Here is a 23,850-nt window from a genome sequence, read left to right as displayed (position 1 = left end):
TGTGTACAGAATGTGTGGTAGGAATGTACTTCAGATAGGAATGTATCTGAGTGTGGAATTATGGGTGGAAGCCATTTTTTATATCCATGGATAGTTATATTGTTTATCTATTTGTTTGTTGCTTTGTTATTGATTTTTGTGGGGTGGCGGCCACAAACTTTTACATCTTTTGTACTTTTTTTTGTTCATCATTTTCCAGTTGAAGGCGAACAGTTCATGCAGCAATACTCAAAAAAACGTCTCCAACCTTCAGATGTCAAGACTCCAAAGCCTGTCATAGACGCTTCAATGCCAAAAGTAATGTACATAGTATGAACAACATTCAAGCTCCTGAGACTTTTATGATCAGTGTTCGTTACCGAATCTGTTTTAGCGCTGTCCGATCGTGCAGCGGCTCGCATCGCTGAGAAAGACTGACTGCGGTTGAGGCTGATTTCCTCTAAAAAGGCTGTATTTTTCACAGACCTCAGAGCTGTGCCTTTTTCTATGCAATAGAACACAAACACACACAGAGAGAAACTGTCAGCTGATCACTGTATTGGGATCCAAATGTGGACTGTAGATAATATATATATATATAATATACATATAGTATATGAGATAATGGACAGCGGTCTATGAATTTGAAACAGTCTTACTTTTGTAGTTTTATATATATATTTAAATATATGTACAGTATATATACAGTGTATATATATACTGTATGTATATATGCATATGTATATATATATATATACAATAAACTGTTAAAAAGAGTAGAAGTCTGTTGTGTCTTTTAATTTCTGTTATTATGTACCTTGTTGAAATGTTGACATGCTTGCCCACAAACACATTGACCTTAATTTTTATATAATTAACTGACACTTCAGGTTTTCAATGAATAATGCTGAAATAGATTTTTTTTAGATTATTAGTCTAGATTTTTTAGACAAAGTATTCTTAACTCAAAGACTACCTGCTAGCTTTCAACTGCTTGTCACAATTGAAAACCCTTTAATCATGTGACCAAAGATCCATACTTGCATCATGTTGTGTCTTCTCTTTCATGCCAGAAAATTGCCAAATGTTTAGTTATACAGGCTGTATGTTTTACTGTTGGAAGGTTGTAGAAAAGCTCTCAGAGCTTTTATTCTACCTTGATTATGATGGGCTGTTAAAGCCTGAGGGACAACAAGAAGTGGGGGTAATATAAACAAAGAAAATGGTGGATAATGATGTATTAAAAAAAAGTGGAATGGAATTTTGTTGATGATAACAGGTGGCATATTCCTGCTACTGAGGGACACAAGATACATATATACCCCCATATTGCCAAGAATAAGGCCAACAATGACGTCAGTGTCCTTCATATTATCCACGGGCCTGTCTCCACGCAGGCTGCACTCATGTACACTCACCACTTAACATACGTCCAAGATGACTCCCTTCCTGAATGTCAGATTGTTGGCCTTAATTTGCGTTTTGACTCCCCTGGAGCTAAAACATGACTCAAAATTAGGTGAAAATTCTCAGGACAAATTTATTTGCATGGGAAAAACATGAAATCATCTAATTCTATCCGAGGCTTTATGGTTGTTTTAAGAGAGATCTGTGACTCCTTCAATCTCCAGGCTGACGGATGTTACAGTACTTATTCCACAACTGCCAAAGACTATGTTGTAGTACTATGGTGCCCCAAAAATGAGTAAAAAATATAGATGAATACATCCATAAATAGCTTCATGTTATTCGTTGAACACAAAGAAATAGAAAGCTATTTACTTTTTCTGAAAACCTCATTCAGAATCCAAGTGAAATTTGTAACAACATTAATTATCTGGATGCCTTAGAACAGGGCCTTTCTCAGCAGTACGTTTTGTGGCTCACCTCATTTGGATGGTTACTGCAGACAAGCTAATGTTTTCTATTCGACATTTATCTATTACAGCCGTTTCAGAAAATACAATTTCATACTAGCCGTAGACCCTCCGCAGCATCACAACTCGACAGAAGTCAAGTCTGCGGCTAGCTCAGATATATTTCCAGCTTTATAACAGCAAGACAGAGAGAAACAAACACTCAAGAAAGTTTTTAGACAGCAGAGATTAGCGTTCAGCTAGAGAGTAGAAAATGACTTCAGCTGATGTTTCAGTTTCTTATTGTGACTGCTGTAGCGGATGCCTCGGGATATGAGGTAAACCCTATGGAAGCCAAGAATGGCCATTTTTTTAATGCCTATTTATTAAGATCTCAAGCTAATTATCTTTTTATTTCAAGCTTATTTTACAACTAAACCTCTAAACCTTTAACTAGATTTAGTCAGTTTTTGGGTTGCATAGTGCATTTTTCTAAAATCTGATCAGAACTGTTTTACAGTAGAAAACAATTATTGCCGCATGATATCCATCAAATCAGGCACAGAGCACGCTGCACGGTTTCTATTTGCACTGGATACTGTACATATGTCTGTGAGTAACAGCTTGATAGTCTTTACTATAAATCTCCGCCTGAGCCTTTCTCTGTTTTTCCTGCTTTTTTTTTCGTCTAGTTTACTGCGGCACAGTGCCAGCATTTGCCACTGTCAAACAGCCATGACTCCTGATCCGCAGGCCGGTGGTTATTTCCAGCATTCAGGCCGCACAGCTGTGAGGGGAAGGGGGACAATCTGTCTCTATTGGTGGAGGGAGGGAAAGTTTTGCTCAACTTAGCAACAGCAGAGCTAAGGTCACTGAGGACAACACAGACAGCAGTCAGTAACAGAGGCAGTGAGACAGAGAGCTGCTTCTCTCTGTGTCCTCTAGATACTGCTGCTCATTCACTTGTATTAACATCGAGTGGAGACTTAAAACATGACAGTGCTTTTAGTCTTCTTTTAGAAAAGGCTCAGCTGATTACGTTATCAGACAATAAAGTAAACGTATTACAAAAAATTGACAAGTTCACTAATGAAAATGGTGAAGAAGTAAGAAATGTATCACTTAAAAGAGTAGCCTATTCAAATGATTTAGCATTGCGCTGTTTTAAAAGGGTCAGAATCGATTCCAAATCCTTGAGCCCACATTGCCCACAATGCAACCTGATTTGCAAGCAGTTTAAAGATATAATATGTAACATTTGTACATGAGAATGTCTCAAAACAAGAGAAAGTGAGAAAGGGAGTCGGCAGACATGACTAAACGTAATGTGAATAAAACTCGTCTGTGAACATTTGTGCCTGAGTCACATCAGGTACATTTTCGTCAGCAATAGTGGTCGTCTACAATCGAAAACTCTCATGATCCCACGCAACTTCCGTCTGTTGTTTTGTTTTGACTGAAAGACGCTTCCTGGCAGAAACTACCTTCATACATACAGCTGCTTCTAATAATGACTCATCTCTTAATCTTTTTATCCTTTTTGTTGCTTTTGGGGGCACTGGTACTCTTCTTATTATTATTGTTGTTGTTATTGTTATTATCATTATTGTTATTATTATTATTGATAGCATTTTTTAAAAATGTATTTCAGCATATCCTCTTCAGTTAATAGTGCTCAGTTCATTCATTGAACAAAAAAGTAAGTCACTTTTAAGTTACAGTTCCTTTTATAGTAAAAGAAAAGTCACAAATAAGTAATCTTTAAGCTAATGTGAGTATAACAAAAACAGTAATACTACTACTACTACTACTGCTACTAATAATAATAATGTAATAGGAATAAAACATGTTATACAACATAATTGTAAAGCACATTTAATACGAAAAGAGGCAATACAATGATACAATGTGCTTTACAAAACAACTAAATCACATAAAAAGACATCTAACAATAAGGAACATTAAAAAACTTTCCAGCAGAGCAGGAAGTGTATTTATTGCATTTTTTTTTTTTTGCTCTCATGACATAATTAAAGGGTTTTATTTATTTATTCATTTTATTTGACACATGGAAGTGTGTTTACAGGTCTTTGGAGTACTAGTGCATATGTGAAAAAGTAGTATAAAGCCTTCTGTGGCTCCAGAGGAAGTTGCATATAATCTACATAAACTACCTGCAGTGGTGTCACTCATTGGCTAAATTGCATTATGGGTAATGTCGGCACCAGGTTTTGAAAAGCAGTCCACTGGTCTCACACTGCACTCCTATAACACTGTTGGACTGTTATGGACAGTCTGAAAACAAATGATCAAGATGGATACGACCTTTTCTTTCCCACGCATTCCTTCTTCCTTTTCAAAACCTGGTGCCTACACTACCCAAAGTGCAAAGCTGGAAATCTATCAGATTACATGCATTTTCCTCTAGAGCCAGAAAAAATGACTATTTTCACATATGCAGTAGTGCTCCACAAGACCTGCAAACACACTTAAATGTTCAAATTGATGGAGTTAACCCTTAAACTTTCCTTCATCTGCTGTGTGTAAATACAACAGCTTTACTATTCTGCCACCTCGTGGTTAAACACCAGAGGCGCAACAAGAATGCAAATGGGTAAAAATCTAATAGCCACTATGCAAATATAATAGTCCTTACTTCAGACTAGAGTAGCATCTTTCTGGACCTCCTGCCTTCCAAAATAAACATTATTAAATGAAATCTCTCACTGATGCTGTTCCATTCAAATCAACAGCCTCATCCAGAGGTGGAAGACAGCAAGCAACAGCGCCCCCTAGAAGGCACAGAGCGCTGGCCATGGTGCTGACAGCTCCCCCCCATCACTCCCAGTCTGTGAAGCTGACAGCTGACTTGCCTGAGAGCCAAATGTCACCTCACATGCGTGTGTGCTTATAAAATGTCAAAGTGAAAGGATCTTTGATTCAAACTTGACGAATAAGGAGGAAAAACTAGACATATCTTTACAAATAGTAGGTGATCATGTTACTTTGTTCTTCCCAGGGTTGTGAAAGCACTGAGCTCAATCTCGGTATCACACCAAACTGAGGAGGACAGGCCCTGAATTGGGTGTTTGAGGCATTTGATGACATTGTGAAGTTGCTTCAGAGAAAAACCCTGAGGAACAAGGAAAAGCAAAAGTCCAGATGTGTGTTTCACTAAAACAGGAAGTTCTGCAAGAAGAATGGGTCTTTTGTGTTGGAAAAAATGTAGCTGCAGAAGAGCAGAGGAGAAAACAGCATGAAAGCTGATCCTCATTATTCTTGTGTATTGTTTACTTGAGGTGGTATGGCTTATTATATGAAATGCTTTTTTATATGCTTGATCTTTCCATGGAGCAAGAGAAGAGAGGGCGCAGAGCCAGAGGAAGATATTTCTGGGAAGCTCTTTTAATCATCACATGTTTATGGAAGAAAATGTGCCACATTGCCACAGACCCTGGCAATCTCCCCTGCTCTTGCATCATTTGCTCTGGGTATAAAGCCCCGGCTCCTGTGCGCATGTTCCACTCGCTTTGTGTGTCGTCGCTCCCTCTCCATTGGCTCTCCCTCAGCCTTAACGCCGGGCCAGCCTTCACACAGCACAGTGCGTGCGCCCGACGTGTGTGTGTGTGCATCTATCCCACGCTGCCGAGAGCCGGACTCAGCCTCCCCACGTTGCTCCGCAGAGGAAAAAGATGGAGAAAAAGAGCGAGATCAACGGGCACGCCATGCCCAGCTCGGCCTCCACCGACCGGATCGTGGAGAAAAGCGCGCAGAGGAGCTGCAGGGAGAAGCTGCTGGAGTTTCTGAGGAAGAACCTCCTGGTGATCATGACGGTGTCCGGGGTGCTGGTGGGCGTCGGGCTCGGGATGATGGTCCGCAACATGAACCTGACCAAGGCGCAGATGACCTACTTCGCCTTCCCCGGAGAGATGCTCCTCCGTATGCTGAAGATGATCATCCTGCCGCTGGTCGTCTGCAGCCTCGTATCTGGCGCCGCCAGCCTGGACACCCGCTCCCTGGGCAAGCTGGGGGGCATCGCCGTCGCCTACTTTCTGGTGACCACGCTGATCGCCTCGTGCATCGGGGTGGCACTGGCCTTCATTATTAAACCCGGCGTGGGCGCAGGAGCCCTGAACACCAACAGCCTGGGACTGGAGAGCGTCAGCAACAACAAGGAGACCGCGGACTCGTTTTTAGATCTGGCCAGGTACTGAAGCACGACTTTCATCATTTTCTTTTTAAAAATATTAAACACTCATAAACAGGCCAGCACTGAATAAGATGAGGCGGATTGTTGTGATGTCGCAGCAGTCCCGGGGGGAGTTGTGGCACAGCGTGCCTCAGGCGCACTGGGAACACCGGTTAGTTACACACACTGAGCATGGAGCACACACACGCTCCTGAAGTCACTCACTGCTGTAACAAGCATGAGTGGGGTACACATTTATTTAAATACCCAGGTCACAGACTTACTTCATGAGATTGTAGAGAAAATGGGGAAAACATAAACAAGATTAAGATGAAATAAATACAATGTGTAGCGCATCAGTGTGTGTAGAGGATTATACTATGTAGATTGCAGGTCCCCTTCTAATTGCTCAAAAAAGTCAAGCAAGACTGTTTGTGTAACTTCCTAAAACTGCCTTGATTTGCACTTCAAATTGAGACACACACACACACACACACACACCTGTATGTAGTTAGATTGTGTTGCATGAACACTCACACAGTCGCCTCCAGCATCCTTTCTGAAACTGAATTGGTTTTGCTTGAGCCTAACAAGGAAAAAGCAGCAACTCGAGTCCTCTCCTCCACATGCAGCTCACTCAGTGGTGGAAAGTAACTAAGTTACAGTAATGAGATACTTGTACTTAGCTTGAGTGCTTCTATATTATGCCACTGTGTACTTCTACTCCAATACAATTCAGACTCACTCCACTATATGTGTTGGTTACAAGTTATTTTGCATATATCCCAAGTAAAAGTAAATTATACATATATTTATATGTACTGTATGTACAGTATATATTATATACTATGATTTGATCAGTTATTGGCCTGGCCAGTTATGAGATCAGATATTCAGCATTTTTCTCATTATTGGAATAAGCTTTTTGTTTGTTTGTTTGTTTTAAAACTGACTGTCAATGAAATAAGTTAATTTAAACATGTACTCATTTGGCTCTGATGCAGCATGTAATATGGAAAGTAACTAGTAACTAAAGTTAATAAACTGATGTAGTGAGTAAAAAGTACCATATTTGCCTTACAGAATGTAGTGGAGTGGAAGTATAAAGAGTCAGAGAATGGAAACACTCAAGTAAAGTACAAGTACCTCAAAATTGTACTTGAGTACGGTACTTGAGTAAATGTACTTAGTGACATTCCATCACTGCTGATATCTACTGATATGAAAACTTTTATTCATAGGTTATAAAGCAGAAAAAGACACTTGGGATAATATTTTATTATTAAATGTTACTGTTTCAGTGTATTGACGTCTTTGGACAGTGAAGTTTATGGTTAAACTGTAAATGATTTACTACATTTGAGGGATCAGTGTGAAAAACCTGTGTGTATATCAGCTGGTACGTCAGGATTTTTCACTCCCTAATATTAGTATCAGCATCGGCCCCAAAATCAACTATTGGTTGGGCTCTTTACATCACTTTACTGTAATACAGTACTGACACAACTGATGATATGTAGTCTCTTATCACAATAATTATAAAATATTGATATATTGCCCAGCCCTATAAGTAATAGTAATCCACTAATATAAAATGTGATAATGGGCTCACATGGGCTATTTATTTATGATTGAGTACTTTTACTTTTAATACTTCTGTACTTTTACGTAAGTCAGAGCTCTTTTGTTCATAACACAGAGGTTTTACATTGTTGTAATGCTACTTTCACTCAGTTGAATGATCTAAATACTTCTTCCACCACTGGGTTCTGCAGCTGTAAGGAAAATGCTGAAGTGCCACTTCATTCATGCTTTTCTTCTCGCTTTGTCCTGTCAGAGGGAAAAGGTAAAAGGGCAATTACAAGGTACAGAGTGAACTTTTGCCGAGGCACGTCAAGATCCTGTGGGCTGATTGAGTGGGCACCATAATTATTACCTAACTCGGTTGCCAGTTTTAAGAGTTTTGTCTGAGTTCAAGTGTTTGGCAGCATCGTTCTCTTAGGAGCAGGATAAGTGTCATCTTTGCCATCTTGTCTCTCAGTGGCCACTTGCGGCATTGCAGCAAAAAAAATCCACCATTATTAAAGAGATGACTGTGAAACTGTTGACAGGACACCTCCAACTGCAAACAACTTAATAGTTTGAATGAAAAGTTGAATCTTTGAATAACTTCCATGAATTTCAAAATATCTACTTGGTATGTCCCCACCTAGCTTTAAAGACAGCATGTACTAGAGCTGGCATGGACTCCACAATGTCTTGCAAAACCTGATGACTCATGTAACCCCAGCACGATTTGAAGTTGCCCCACAAAGCCTCTTGGGATGCCACAAGGCTTTCTCAGTCTTCAAGTGTCTTCATAAAAGTTCAGTGGGGTTGAGGTCAGTTGACTGCGGAGGACAGTCCATGACAGTCAGGACTGCTTGGTCTTCTTTGGTCTTCAAGTAGTTCTTACAATACCTTGAGGTGTGCTTATCTTGCAAATTCTGTATCTGTGAAGAAGTTGCTTTTCTATCTGAGCTAAGCTTCATGTATAGATCTCCTGATGGTGGTGGCCTGATCGTGCTTTGGATACAATCGATCCAGTTTCTGCAAAGCATTTTAGAGTTCCACGCGCTGCCCCCTTAGAAACCCTTAGTACCTTAATGTTGTAATCGTAGTTTTTCTCCTGCAGAAGCCATGTCTGACACACAGTAGACACATATTCCAGCTCCTGGCAACCTCGCCTATAAATATCAGCAGGGCCGCAGATAGTTTTACTTGTGTCCAGGATAAGATGAACTCCAACTGCCCCAACGCAGATTATTTGAAGGGTGAGAGGCCTCCCTTGAACTGGTGCTCCCCCCTGCTGGCGGCCCTGAATATCAGCCTGCCCGCTGGCCTTCAGTGAGCACTACAGGAGGAGTCCTAATATAAAGTTCCCACAGTGTGCGGGAAAGCTGACAGCTGTTGACAGAGTTGAGTGTATTTTGAGGAAAGGAAGGAGGTGGAGGGTTAGACCCCAGCAACACTGTGTAGTACAAACTGATCACCGTCTGCTGCTGTCAGCACTTTTTCCTTATCACCATAGCAGGTGGACACTCTGCTGTTATTTCCCAGTGTTACACTGTGGACATATTTACTGTATACTGGTGACCAGTTGCTCCAAGCATTTCAGGAAGGATTTCAATCAGGAGAGACTCGTATTTACCTAACCACTGGATGAAGAGCTGGAGGAGGATGGGGTGGAAGAGGGTCGCACGAAATGCCTGAAATGACAGCTGACGGGAGAGAGGAGAGCGGTTTTAAGTTTGACAGCAGAGACATGATTGGCTGATAGTGTTCGTGGCAGAATCTGGTTGGTTAAATGAAGAGAGAGTAACACCCATGTCAGGCGAATGGAGGGATCAGGGAGAGAGTTGAATGAAAAGATAGTCTTCCTGATCGAAATTACGCTGAGCTTCATCTCCTTTTCCTAATTCTGAGAAATGTTCAAGTCCAAATATTGTCTTTTCTCTGTGAGTGTCAAGTGGGCTTAGTATGATTTCTCTGTCCACACACTCTTATTACATGGACAAACATGGCGTGTCCAGCAGGAGGGTAGCTCAAATTCAAAGTTTCATGGGCCGTATCTGCTTTGTATCTGTTTATACTTAATGTCCTTTAAGTGAGATTTTGAAAAACACTGTAGTGTTGATCTGACGTTTTGTTCACCCATACGTCCACCCTGACATTCACCCTACCTTTTGTACAGTAATCCGTGAGGTCCGATCTCCAGGTGACATTCTTATTTTTATAAATCCATGACAGTGTCATAAAATACAGAAAGCATTTATTGGACAAATATTTTGTATATGCCCCCAAGTACAGGATGAGTCATCAACATTTTTAATGAGTTTCCAGGAAGTTACAAACTCTAAAATACCATTTAAGATACCTACAACAGTGGCTGTTTTGCCACTGATGCTGCCGTTGTGAAGTGGTGTTAGATGCTAAAAGACACAACAACAGAGAAGCCCGAAAGAGACACTGTCTTTATTATTATAATTGTTTTGGGCCAGTGGTAGCAACACACTGCAATGACTGCAATTACGGTCAAAGCTGTCACCATAATGCAATAAGTGTTTGACTAAGAATGTAAAGTGGCCGAGAGAAACCAGAAAGCCAGAAACACTTCCGACCGCATTAGCTGAATAACTTAATTCTGCAGCTGCTTTGAATTAAAAGGGTCATGCGTGATGTTTGGCTGAGATGTTTTAGGAAATCAAGTTGTTATGTAACAGAGCTTTAGAAATCAGAGAGAGAGGAGGCTCCGTGGGAAAAGCATGCCAGCTCTCAGCTCTGGTTTCCCAGGGTTAATCCAGATCCTCGCCTCGGTCATGTGACAGGAGGAAACATTGAACTCTTCAACTTCAGAATGCCTAAAAGTCACAAAAACTTTATTTTTTTATTGAATTTTCTTTAAATAGTAATATGTTCAGCAAACCCTTCATGTATATGGGTTCAATTTGTGTAAAAAATGTGCATATGTACACAGAAGACAGCTTGAAGGGCATTATCCTGCTTATACCATGCTCACTTGCATCAAAGATCATTAATTTATATTTTCATGTGCTTTGCAATCAAAATCTAAAGTTTTTCCCACTCTTATTCCCTGGCAACATCTGAGGGTTTGACTAATAGCTGAAACAATCCCGTAAAGTTCTAGTGCAATGCAAACGTCGTAAATAGGACAAATCTGAGCCTGTTTTTAAATTAAACTCTAACCGAAATCATCAGGAAAAGAGCAAAAACATATTTTTCCATTGAGAAAATCTTCTTTTCTCTTTTTTCAATGAAATATACTCTCCAGTTCTGACATAACTGATGCTACAGCAGCATCTAAGCTAGCCTCTTTTGGAGCTGATATTGTTGTTTTCAAACGAACAGTCACTTCTCTCACTGGTCAGCACATCTAAACCACGCCTGTAGCTGCCAGTAGTTCCTCATATGGACGCTGACTGGTTGAGCCGCTGTGTGTTCGGCCACAAGCACATAGCTCGAAGCCAAGGAAGATACGTTTGTGATTTCACATGTGTTTGACTAAGATCATATATCATGTGGTCTCATGAATCCAGCTGCCTCACTGGGGGTTTTCTGAGCAAAAATATTGTTACACCGAGTCGAGTAAAACTACCTTGTTAAACTGTGCTGCTGTCACAGTGCAGTCTTGTGAATAGAATGGCAAATATGGGTATATGACTAAATAAAACGTTAGTGACATTTAATTTTTTTTAATCTAAGAATATACAGGCGACAACCACACCTTGTACGCTGCTGATGGACTGCAAGAAAACACTTTTTTTATGAAAGTCATGTGTTGGGAACAGTGGACTTAATGGAAGGTCCTGGGAAAAGAGCCAAAGTACAACGAGTGTGTGATGACAAACCAATCCTGTGAACAGTTAATCACTGAGATGGGTTAACCACACAGATTTAAAAGACTTTCTGAGACTAGTGCTCAGTTTTTGTTTGATTGCTTTTTTTTATAACAAACCACTGGCTTCAATATTAGCCAAATGTTTGTCAATTACAGCGGTAACTTAGCTGTCATTTTCTGTGGTTCTAACTTGTTTTTCTCTTCCCTTCTCAGGAATTTATTCCCAGCGAACTTGGTGGCTGCTGCTTTCCGTTCTGTGAGTGCCAGCGCCTCACTTCACTCCACCACACCACATTGTCTCCATTTTTCACCTAGTTCCCCTCTTTATCACCACTTCATGTTTTTCCTCTCCACCTGTGTCTTGTGTGGATTGTTCATCAGAATTTATTTCACCAACCACGCGGATGCCACTCCACGTTCATTTGCTAGGCTATAAATTCTGGCCTTAGTGCCCAGAGCCTCACAATGCCTCTTAATGAGGAGTTGTTCGGAGACTGCTGCTTGCCCAAATGCCTCTTTTCCTTGTCCCTTACCAGCCGTTACCATGGCGAAACCATTCCATTTCAACCAGCCTAGCAACACACCTCGCCTCGCTGCTCTTAAACCCGGCCCGCTCCACTTCCTAGAATTATGATCATGTCTGTTCAGGCTAAAATAAGAACCAGGAAAGTTCAATATTTGGGGATGGGGAGATACAAAATGGCTGTGCACACACAAAAAGGAGAGTACACAAACGGACACTTAGTCACAGGTCAGTCATACTCCGGGTCATAGAGTTCAATATTTATCCCCCCCACCCAGCCTATACTGTGGTAGAGCCCCTGTGGAATGGGGCCAACTGTGGATTAAACCAAGAAAGCAGAGGACAGGGGAGATTTACACAAAATGACAAGCAGCTAGATGCTTAAAAGGACATGTAGACAAATGATGTGTACGATTCAGATTGTGGCAAGGGCTCTCCTTTTAGTTTTGTGACTATAGTCACTTATTATATCTCTGCAGGTCCAAGTATGTCGCAGTTCCAAGAACCTATAGCCTCATTTAAAGTCCATAGATCTGCCAAGACGTTGGGAACCTTTGTTCAGAAGGGCTGTTTAAAGAAATGCAGAGAGAGACAGCATTGTGTTAGAGCTGCTTGATTCCTTTTACTGCTGAAACTATCTGAACTTCAGTGGACAGTTTCAAACTGGCCCCAAACTCCATGCACATACTGCGTCCCTTAGAGGAGCAATGAACATAACTTGTTCTTAAGTCATTTCACTTTTTAAGGCTTAAGATTTTCCAAGTCAGCATCAGTCGTTAGATCAAGCCATAAGTCCCCTAGTCCTTGCATGTTTATGATATTAATATATTTATTCAAATATATGTTTTTCAGGGCACAGACAAAGCAAACCGGCTGTTAACGACAGTGCCGATAACAAAAGTGGTAACGCAACGACTCTGACTATGGCAGAACAACTAACAACACGGTATAACCGCACACAAGTCTCATTGTTCAAAAGACAGGAACAAATAATTAAAAACTTCCCAAAAAACATGGACGTATCAACACAACGTATGAAAATAACTCACTACAAACTTGCTCATCTGCCATCTTAAGTCGTGTTAGGGGTGGCCGCAAAATTGGACAAACTTTCCGATAGGGTTGGGCCGATTTAAAAATGTTCTGACTGGTTTGAGACCTAAGATCAGGCCAAACCAGCAATACAGGACATGAATCAGCCGCTCGAAAAGGAAACATAACGGGAGCCCATGAATAAGAGTGTAGCAGCACTACAGTCCAGTAGTGCAACTGCAACATGTTGTTTTCATTTCTCACAACAACAATTCAGCTTAACTTGACTTCTTCTAAAGGTTAACATCAAAATGATAAATAGAGTAAGACTTCAGCTGAGTGAAACTGGAGAAAATTTGATAGCAGTTTGTTTCATGTAGTCATGTTCGTGAACCTTGCAAGTCACAAGTTTTGGTAATGTTTTACTATAAAAGCAACTGAATTTTCCACTGAATTTGAAACATATACAGGAAGTGTTGAGTTTGTATTAACAGTGTAATGCAGTAAATTAGGGGCAAACAGGATCATCGGATCAAAACAAGGCTTCGTACTGCAGACTGCAGAAATAGTGGGTGACGCTAATAAGCTGCAGCATAACCTGCACAAACTCGCTACTGATGAGAATTTTCTCTTGTGGACTTCAGTCTGAGTAGTATAGTAGCACTGTGTATGAAGAACACTTTAGTCAATTATTATGGGGCAGCCGTAGTTTAGTTCATCATTTCCAGTCCATTTTTTCTCTCCTTAGCAACATTTGTGAAACCACTCTCCAAAAAATACTTATCTATAACATTGTCACTGCATTTAACAAGTTTTTATGAACACAATTCACATTTCTTAACCATGAAACAAAACCTTCATCAGTCGAGGTTTTTCACTCAGTGACAAAATTAAATGATTAGAATTTAAAGAAGAATAGAATTTAAAAGAATAGACGCCGCTCTTCTGTCTATGAGCTACATACAGAACGCGAGGTGGGCGTCAAGAAGTAATTACACCACGTAACTTTCTCTACAAGTGAAATTCTCATGTTTACATTTCAAGCTGCTGCTGGGCTTTATGCTAAGCTATGCTTGTTCCAACTCTTTGCTTATCAATTATGCAGTCTTTGATCATATTTAGGACATGGCTTTTAAAAGTAGCAGTTATTCAGCTCCCTTTAATATGTTCAGTTTTCTCTATGTCCCTGTTCGCATCGGTTTGGAAGGTCCAGTACTGACTGACTTAACTCTGCAATTGGGAAAGAACCCAGTTTTGTTTTCCTTCAGAATGACATATTTGTCACCATGCTGGATTGATTTCTCCCTCTTGGAAATGTGTCCTCTACTTTGCCTTTGCCAGAGTTTTATTCTGTATTACTGTATATTGCTACTTCTATGAAAGTTGAGGATGTACTTTGACAGATAGTGATCACAAACCTGGAAGAAGTGTTTATGGTTACAAGCAGTCCATTGTTGTTAGCCTGGAGATAAGGACTTACCTGTTGTTTTTTTTCTTACTAAAACCAGATCATACATGGTGTGCATGTAAACCCACTCATTTATGTCCAGTTTACATTGACAACTGATATTGAGAAACACTGACATATATTTGCATGTTGACACTGTAAAAGCACATTTCAGCACTACAGTGCACGAACGAAAATGTATGGCTGAACAAGTGTTCCTGTCTTTTATGTTGCAGTATGTCACTGACTACAAGATGGTTGCTGTTGGGAATGACACCAACGGGACCATCCTCTATCAAAAGGTAGGAGCAGGAAGCATCCCAACACACACACAAAATCGCACACACACATGTATGATGCAATTGCACATTTTAAATGCACATGAACCTTTGAAAGGAAAAGTGCTCTTTTCTGTGTCTACATGAGTCAGTTAACTCTCCCAGAATGAAAACAGGAGGTCACTGTTGATCCTTGGAGAACATGTTTGCTCGGAACGGTATGTGTGTGTGCGTGTGTGTGTGTGTGTGAACCACCCATGGGTGCAAACTCACTGAATAAGCTTGATGTGAGAGACTAATGGATGACTTGTTTTAGGGAGAATGGTTTCAAGGTTGATTAGGAAATGCTGGAAGTGAACATGGTCATGAGAACAGGGTCATTTTACAAAGCCATTTTATTTTAGGGTGTTATTACACAGACATTATAAATAACGCTGTATCTGTGTCAAAGGTTAATTGCTTTTTATTCAAAGATTAAAAATGTCTCGGGGTTTTCAGAACTCAAGAGCACTTAACTAACCTTAAACAGTAAACAGTATGTGTTAATTTAGATAATTATATCATTTCACGACAAATCAATCTCATTATAAATAGATCATTAGCATTTACTTTAAAACCAGTGAAGGTAGAAAAGAGAAAAAGGGAGGGAGAAGCTGTACATTGCGATGAAAAGGGGAAAGGCTTTTATTTTCTCTGCTCTTGTGCACAGAAGTGAGTTTTTACATGGGACAACTTGTGACGATATGGTTTCTGTTTTTGGAGTGAGTCAGTCAACAGTGTTGGCCAGTGGTCAGCGTGACCCAACAGGTATCAATTGAGCCTGCGAGGAAGATAATGTGTAAACAGAGAAATTAGACTGTCAAACAAAAGCCTTTGACATGATAGCACAAAAGGCTTTTTAGGTTTCCTGTTAGCTGCTACAAAAAAACCTTTCTAAAGGTTCTCTGCAGCAATGTGCTCAAATGGTTTAACTCAGCAGGTACTGAAGAACCTTTTAAGAATGTATTGAATGCTTCTTCACAACCTGTGTTCGAATAGCTTTTATGAGGGAGAGTTTTTTAAATAGGCCAGAGGTTTCTATATTATTAGCTGAATTTTGAACATACAGTCGACCTAATAACTTTAAATCCAACTGCTTGTCCCCAGTGGCCATGGTTTGCCCCCAATGACCCAGTATAAGGGAACAGTTGTTGGATCTGATATTGGCACCTGTCCATGGTATTTGTCTGTCGTGGGTCATGGTGGACAGTCACCCCAGTGCCAGGGGATGAAGCTGGTGGAGCTGTGGGAGAGCTCAGGACAATGGAAAGGGATTGAGCTCAGGATTTGTCCCTGTCCTTATTCGTTATCCATCATGCAGTTCAGTGAATCCTTCAGCTGCCTCCAGACCTATGTGCCCACACACGCACACTCTGTAGCAAGGTGTCGTATCAACTACTGCAGAGTGTATCAACACAGTTGTTTGACAAGCTCCGCTCTCTATAATGAGAGGCTACAATTGAGGTCCCAGTATGTGACCATGTTTCATGACCTAAGAAAACCAGTCCTGTCTCGTTAACATTGTAAGCCATGCAAGCCATATTCAGCAACAAATGGAAGGGTAAAACATTTTAGTGTAGACATTCATGGTCCCCAGAAGAAGAAACCCAAGGACTTAGTGACCCCTCGACTTTTCCTTTGGCACCTCGTGAGGTTTGAGTGAGATGTCTTTACAACTATTTCATAGATTGGCACAAAAATGTTGTACAGACATCCATGATTCCTAGATGATGTCTCCTGAAGACTTTGGCAAACCCCTTACCTCTCCTCTAGTGCCACTATTCTCCACTTGGGCAACGTAGTGTGACGTTTATCCACGTTACAAACTACACACCCTTTTGCTTCCAGTGCCAACTGAACAGTATATGTCCGTAGTTAACTTGCTGCTTTTTCATCTGTAAAACACTTTTCACAGTATATATTGTGAATAGTTTACCGTTTGTTTTTGTATGTTGTGGTTTTTTTTAGGTTAGGTAGCTATGACTCTTTTTTACTCTATGCTTGGAAGAGCTGCCAAAAAAGAAAGTGACTGACGAACACCGTCTTGCGAAAGCGAGCAGTAAAGCTCTGACCTCATTCCTGGAAGGGATTTAAATCATAAATCAGTGAGACGGGTGACTGGTTCTACTAATATGCATATATGCTGACAGGCTAACTTCTCTAGTTAAAAAGACCTACATGATCAAAAATGTTAAAAACACGATATACAAAAACGAACGGTAAACTTTTAATAATGTATACAATGTATTATAATGAAAAGATGCCCATGTTAAGAGTACGACACCACTGAGATGGTTCGATACAGCTCTTCCTCCCACAATGTCTTCACTGTGTCCAGTCTCATACGGTCTGACTCTGCTGTGTGTTTTAGGTGCCCGTCGGTACAGAAACAGATGGTATGAACATCCTGGGTCTGGTGCTGTTTGCCATGGTATTTGGCGTGGCGCTGAGGAAGCTGGGAGATGAGGGGGAGGAACTCATTCGTTTCTTCAATGCTTTCAACGAGGCCACCATGGTGCTGGTGTCTTGGATCATGTGGTGAGTAGAGCTGGATTCATACAGGATTTTTAAGTAATACTGGTGATACTGGTAGTTTGTGACATCCCACATTTCTGCTGCTTTCCTTTTTGCTTTTTCCTTCCTGATAAGTTCGTACCTCTTGTGTCTCACAGGTACATCCCTTTTGGCATCATGTTCCTGGTGGGCAGTAAGATTGTGGAAATGGAAGATGTGGTTCTTCTGGTCACGAGTCTGGGAAAATACATCTTTGCTTCAATCCTGGGTCACATTATCCACGGAGGCATCGTCCTGCCGCTCATCTACTTTGGCTTCACACGCAAGAACCCCTTCAGTTTCCTGTCAGGCCTCATCACGCCCTTCACCACTGCCTTCGCCACCTGCTCCAGGTATTCTGTCACATCACAGGGTCCCAGATTAACTTTTGTCTGTACTGAAATGGGAATAAGAGTTTGCTTTGAAATCTATGTGAATAAAATGTCAGGTGGATTTCAGTATCAGAGCGGGGGTGCGTCTCAGTGAGCAGTCGCAATGCACTGTAAAGCACACTGAAAAATAAAGTTTCAGCCTTTTTAGCTTAATCATTTGCTTCACTTTTGACTGACCTGACCTTCCCTCCCGCTCCACTATCTGGTGACAAGTTCAGTTTGTACACAAGAAACATCTGGCAGTTTGCTATGAAATTTACTGAGCGTCATTATGCTTTGCAGAGGGCAAAGCCTCGTCTCTGCATGGACATGTTTGGGCTGCAAACAGAGTTTAGTGACCTTCATGACCTTTGCTGTAGCGGCGACCTCAAGAGAAACTTTCCAGATGAAACTGGTATGGGTAGAATTGCTATAAAAAGAATAGCAAAATACTCACAATTACTGTATGTTTCTTCCAACACTATTGATAATGTGCAAAGCACTGAGCAAAGCAACACTGAGCGAAGACTCTCCTCTGCATTAATGATTTAAAGTGAGTGTTAGAGTGAGAGTCAATTGCATTTTATCTAACATCCTTTTATCTTCTACTGGCTACCCCCAGGGGTGTGACCTCTCCTCTGTGTTATTTGTTTTATACACTAACGAGTGTTGGTGTCATTATGATTGCAGACATGTCATAAAGTTTGTGTCTCTACTCAGCGACGATGACTTTGACCGGGGCCCAGTGGTGGATGATTTTATTGACTGGTGTAAACACTCCTAGTTGGACATTAATGTGTCCCAAACATAAGAAATGATAATCGACTTCAGAGGGAAGCCTTCACACATCCCCCCCTGCTTTTATTCTAGGCCAGGCTGTTGAAGTTGTTCAACAGTACAAGTATGTGGGGGCAATAATAAAGTGCAGTGTTGACTTCCCTTTTATGAAAATGCTTTATTCTTGTTTTATAAAAGCAAGAATAGGTTGGAATGCATTGTGAGGATGTGCAGTAAAAGCTCTGGCACACATCTCGATGAACTCTGCTTTTTATATAGAGCCAAAGTCAGGATAATAAAATTTACCTTGACCTTGATTTTGAACATGGCTATTGTTTGTACTCACCGGTCTCACCAGTCATGCACACTGCGTGCAGAGGGCCTGCAACAGCTACAAAGACTGGATTAAAAAAAAAAATTGTCAGAGCATATGACAATGCTCTTTCTGTTTCTTTTTCTCACCAGTTCAGCAACTCTTCCCTCTATGATAAAATGTGTAGAGGAGAACAACGGTGTGGACAAACGCATCAGCCGCTTCATCCTTCCTATCGGCGCCACTGTTAACATGGACGGGGCGGCCATCTTCCAGTGCATCGCCGCCGTCTTCATCGCTCAGCTCAACAACACTGAGCTGAACGCCGGACAGATCTTCACCATCCTGTGAGTTCGCGGGGCGATATCAACAATTACTTGTTGTTGCTCAGCATAACGATGAACAGATCACAACACGCTACAATCATCCATCCGTAGATTTGCTCTCACATTTCCCAGCAAAGTCAAGAAGTCAACTTTATTTTTCCTCTGTGACAAATGGTATTATATCATTCATATGACAATTGCATCATTACTTCTAGGGTGACAGCCACAGCCTCAAGCGTCGGTGCAGCGGGCATCCCAGCCGGTGGCATCATAACCATCGCCATCATCCTGGAGGCCATCGGCCTGCCAACCAACGACCTCTCCCTCATGCTGGCTGTTGACTGGATTGTGTGAGTAAAGCCCCTGAACCCACTGACGCTTCTGTCAGAAAATAAATACAGATGCAGGTCTGATCACGTCTGCCTGAGCAACATTGCAGAGCAAACACACACAGCAGATGATTAAACATGATCTGAAAGAGTATTCCTGTTTCTCAGATAGCACCCAAGGCTTTCAAAATTCCCTCCAGGGTTTCCTTTTTTTTCTCTCAAGTTGTGCAACAAAAACATCTGAGCTGTGAGGATAAGGGGTGAAATAATGGAAGCATGAAGACAAGTAGCTGCGACAGATGATCTGCAAAGCAGTTTGACCTTAACTTTCTGTCTTTGCGTACAGGGATCGCACCACCACGGTGGTGAACGTGGAAGGCGATGCTCTGGGTGCTGGAATCCTCCACCACATCAACCAGCAGGAAATGAAGAAGCAGCAGGAGCAGCAGGAGCAGCAGCAGCAGGAGGGCGAGCTGGACGAAGTCCGGGTGGAGGTGGTGGCCAACGCCCAGGCGGAGGAGGAGACCTCGCCGCTCGTCAAGATCCAAACCAAAGCCTCAGGGGCCACGCCGGAAGCCATTGAGTCTGTCCTGTGAACTGAGCAAGACTTTTTTTCTTGCCCCGTGACCTTTTGACACCTCTGACGTTGCTGCTGATGCACCATTCTGACTCAGTGTCCGTTCAAAAAACAAGGTCACTGATGGTTTCACTCGCCAGGAAAGTGCCGTCATAACAGTCTGCCTAGAGCGTTGACTGCCTCCCATGCAACTAGTGTTTATGAAATTCAGCCTCTTGGGCTTAGGGTATGATGAATTTGAGAATTATTCATTTTGAAAACATTTTCCTCAGTCTAGCTAAACAGTTTTTTTGCCTTCACTTGTGGCAAATTATTTTATATTTTGAATAATTTTGATGAAAGCATTTTGCAAAAAAAAAACAGGGATAGAAACACACATTGTGTAAAATGATCCTAAAACATTCCCATAAATGTCGTATTCTGCTGTCTCATGCGCTGTATGAGATGCTCAGAGCCATAACGGTTTGTACATTAGAACATCATCAAGTGCATTTCTTTGTCTTCGTCCACAGACAGCAAATACAATGACCAACATTAATAATAGAATACTAACAACTTACCAAATGCTGAGTCCAAATCTAAAAACTGCTTGACACTGTCTGTTATAAGTTAATCACACGTTCAGAATGCCGGTTTAATCACATTTGCTCAGCTGGTGGAAACGTATGTATTTGCATTTTATTTGTTCAGCTCATTTACTTTTCATTTTTTAGCTCGATGGAAACGGCAAATAAGTTGAAATTCAAATCAGATCGTAAAGAGAAACAACTGTTTGGGCCCAGATTAGAAACCGCTGTTTGTCACGATTCAGACGGCGTTTTACAAGAAGTTCCCTGACTTTTGTTTGCTGACCGTCGGCAAACAATGTCAAACATTTACCTTTCAACTCTGAGTTAGGAATTAGCCCTATGTTTGGGCAATCCTGTTGAACTAGTGACACAGAGTAACAGACATTGTTTTGGACGTTGGACCGGTTTGTTTATCTCTCCTGAACTGCCTTCATGGTTTCATGTGGGAAAACCCATTGATACGTGTTATATTCCCAGACTAATCCCATTTATCTCTGAGCACAGAGAATATTGGTGTTATTTACATAACCATCATTATCTAAGTCTATGATTCCACGGAAAAAAGACCTCATGAGAAAGCCAACTGCAAACATGATGAGGTACGTAATGTTTTTCCCAGGTGATATCAGGATTTTCCAAGCGTGTTTTTCTTATTTTGGAATGACAGCAGTAGTTGCTTTTCAAATTTGCTCCTGAAGTCTGTGTGGTAGCTTCCAATAATGGCTTCCCACTGAGCAACAGCCTTCTCAGCTAATTGCTTGCAAAAGATTCATTTATACGTTAATCATTTTTAAATTAGGGTGAGTCAGCTACACAAATTTGTATGTATTGTCATTTTTCTTAGTTGTTACATAATACTATCTTACTGTTGCGACTTGTTCGGACAAGTAGCAGGTAGCCTTGTTGCTACTTGCTTTTGAGTATGTCACCAAGAGGTCTGATAAATAGCCATTTAACTTTGGACTTTGTTTGCAAGCTAATTAGCTAATGTTAACATGCAAGATTCAAGATTAATGTCATTGTCATTATACAACAAATGCTTGTAGAATGAAATTTCAGGCACTTTAACATGCAGCTATCAGTTCGTTAACATTAACTAGTGCTAGTAACGTGTGCATAACTGACGTGACGCTCAAGTTAGCTAGCGAATGTAACAAACTAAATAGTATAAAAGATTTATTTATGGTGTAAAGATCAGCTCCCAGTCAAAACACAGAACAGAAATGAACTCCATATGTCAAGTCCTGATGAGATAACAAACTAGAAGATACCCAATACAGCCCACTATTGTTGCCCAAAAGAAGTCTTCTAGTTTGAAGGTATCTTGATATCATAAAAAAACACTCCAGTCTCAAATTTATTACCCTAATAAATGGTTGTCAGTGAGGTCCATAATTTGGGATTAAGCGAAAATCCAGCAAATCGGGAAATTCACTTAAAAATCAAATAAAACACAAATATTGGACCAAAATGCACGATGAGTTCACATCATACTGTTTGTCATTATTTTGTGAATCCATCCTTCCTTCCAGTCGTGTTTCCGATGCTTTCATCATGATATTAATCTTCAGTGGAGGTTATATGATGTTTGTTTTTTGTATAATTTCACTATCTGTCAAGACCTGAGGTGGTGATTCAGCACATCTCAGGCTACTTTATGTCACAATCTGACTTCACCAAAACCTCTACCTCCGTTATTGGCAAAAATTTAACGGCAGATATAAGATAAGTGACGGACGATTTAAACACTATATTTGTATTCAGTCTGTGGGATACATTATTTTAAAGGGAATATCATGGCTCATGTGGTGGGATTTTTAGCTGTATATAGGCTAAAAGGCCCAGTGCTTTTCCTCGATCTCGGAAAAAAACATTTTAAAGCCTTGCCCCATGTCATGGTTGATGTCCATGAAGGAAAGTGCCAAATTTCTGATGGTTTAGTGTAGAGTTTGGATTAGGAAGGACTTGACTGACAGGATGAGCATGTGCTGCCCTCTAGTGGCGCCAGGCATTAAATGAAAGCACCAAACTGAGGGTGCTCGGCTGAACCATTTCTCTGTCTGTCTGAAACACTCGAGGGGCTTTTTTGAATGATAACTGTCATAATATTTATTTGATCTTTTATTTAACTTCCATAGGGAATAACGGTGATGAGACTGCTCCAGTGATGAGTCTTGTGATGTGTATTTTAAAGTGAAGACCACTAAGAGATGAAGGAACGTCATGTATGTGAACTTAATGCATGTTGCTGTCGCCTAATGTCTGACACGCTCATTATGATGTGGTGGTGCTGCTTTAGTTTTGGGTCATGGTGCGTATGTTGAAACTGTCTGCTTTAAACAGAAGGTAAACTGGTATGTTTGACAATTTCTTAACATTTGAGATTTAATAAATGACTTTTCTAAGCTAACAACTGCTCTGTTAACCTAAAGATGAGTTTTATGACTAGATTTTGTTTAGTATATCCGGTACAATCACATGTAATTACATGTCATGTGGTACAGTTACTATATATATTTGATATTAATTTATTTGTAATTGTTTTAACTTTTTTTGTATCATTTGTACTTTCTCATTTTAACACTTTTCTCTCAGTGTCAATTTTTTATTGCTATTGATAAGATTTTTAATGAATTCTTCTGCTGACAACCTGTCGTTAGGAATCTACTTTAATTTCTGTTTTTGTTTCGTAATAGTAGCTACCTTGCCTGTGCCATATCTATGTCTAACACTGTACAGCTGTCTCTTTGCTGTTGGTCCTGCTGTCTGTCAACATTAAAGGTGATACAGTAAAATTTTTCATGCAACCCAAACTAAAAGCGTACCGTTTTTTCTAACCTTAATTATGAGTTCACATTGTTATTATTCAGAAATTGGAAATTAGAACTTGTACTGAGTAGCCATTCTCTGTTAGACATCTATTAGACCATCTATCACATTTGATATACATCAGAATCAGAATCAGAATCAGAATACTTTATTAATCCCCGGGGGGAAATTGTTTTAGTTCCAGATGCTCCGTGCAAAGTAGAGATAAAATACAGCATGAATGGAACAAGAGATAAAGATATAATGCAATAGTAAAGTAGACAACAAATAAAATAAAATAAAATAGAATAAAATAGAATAATAAAGTAGACAATCTCAATCTCAAGTGTACAATGACCACCCAAGTATGTACATATATACAGTGCAATAAAAAATATGGTATATGTGAAATATACATAGATACACATATATATACATATATAAATATATAAATATATATATATAGCCATTTGAGTCCGATCAGAG

General features: G+C 40.4%; 1 protein-coding gene across 1 annotated transcript; it reads left to right on the top strand.

Annotated features, from left to right (window-relative positions):
- The first annotated feature begins 5,370 nt into the window (after positions 1 to 5,370).
- On the top strand, positions 5,371 to 22,978 carry slc1a4 (solute carrier family 1 member 4). Its single transcript, XM_084375892.1, has 8 exons — positions 5,371 to 6,042; positions 11,636 to 11,678; positions 14,661 to 14,726; positions 17,113 to 17,279; positions 17,414 to 17,647; positions 18,908 to 19,102; positions 19,297 to 19,431; positions 19,757 to 22,978. Exons 1-8 carry the CDS (start codon positions 5,528 to 5,530, stop codon positions 20,004 to 20,006), a joined length of 1,605 nt encoding a protein of 534 aa, XP_084232018.1. The 5' UTR covers positions 5,371 to 5,527; the 3' UTR covers positions 20,007 to 22,978.
- The last annotated feature ends 872 nt before the right edge of the window (positions 22,979 to 23,850 follow it).

This window comes from Pagrus pagrus (genome assembly GCF_965226575.1).
Source record: "Pagrus pagrus genome assembly, chromosome: 15".
Lineage (NCBI taxonomy): Eukaryota > Metazoa > Chordata > Actinopteri > Spariformes > Sparidae > Pagrus > Pagrus pagrus.
This window is presented reverse-complemented; position numbering and strand designations above follow the sequence as displayed.

Bases quoted from the DNA above. Each gene is read 5' to 3' on its own strand.
- slc1a4 (XM_084375892.1), top strand. From the start codon at position 5,528: ATGGAGAAAAAGAGCGAGATCAACGGGCACGCCATGCCCAGCTCGGCC. The intron at 17,280-17,413 runs GTGAGTAGAGCT...TGTGTCTCACAG, and splicing joins CTGGTGTCTTGGATCATGTG to GTACATCCCTTTTGGCATCA. The intron at 19,432-19,756 runs GTGAGTAAAGCC...CTTTGCGTACAG, and splicing joins CTGGCTGTTGACTGGATTGT to GGATCGCACCACCACGGTGG.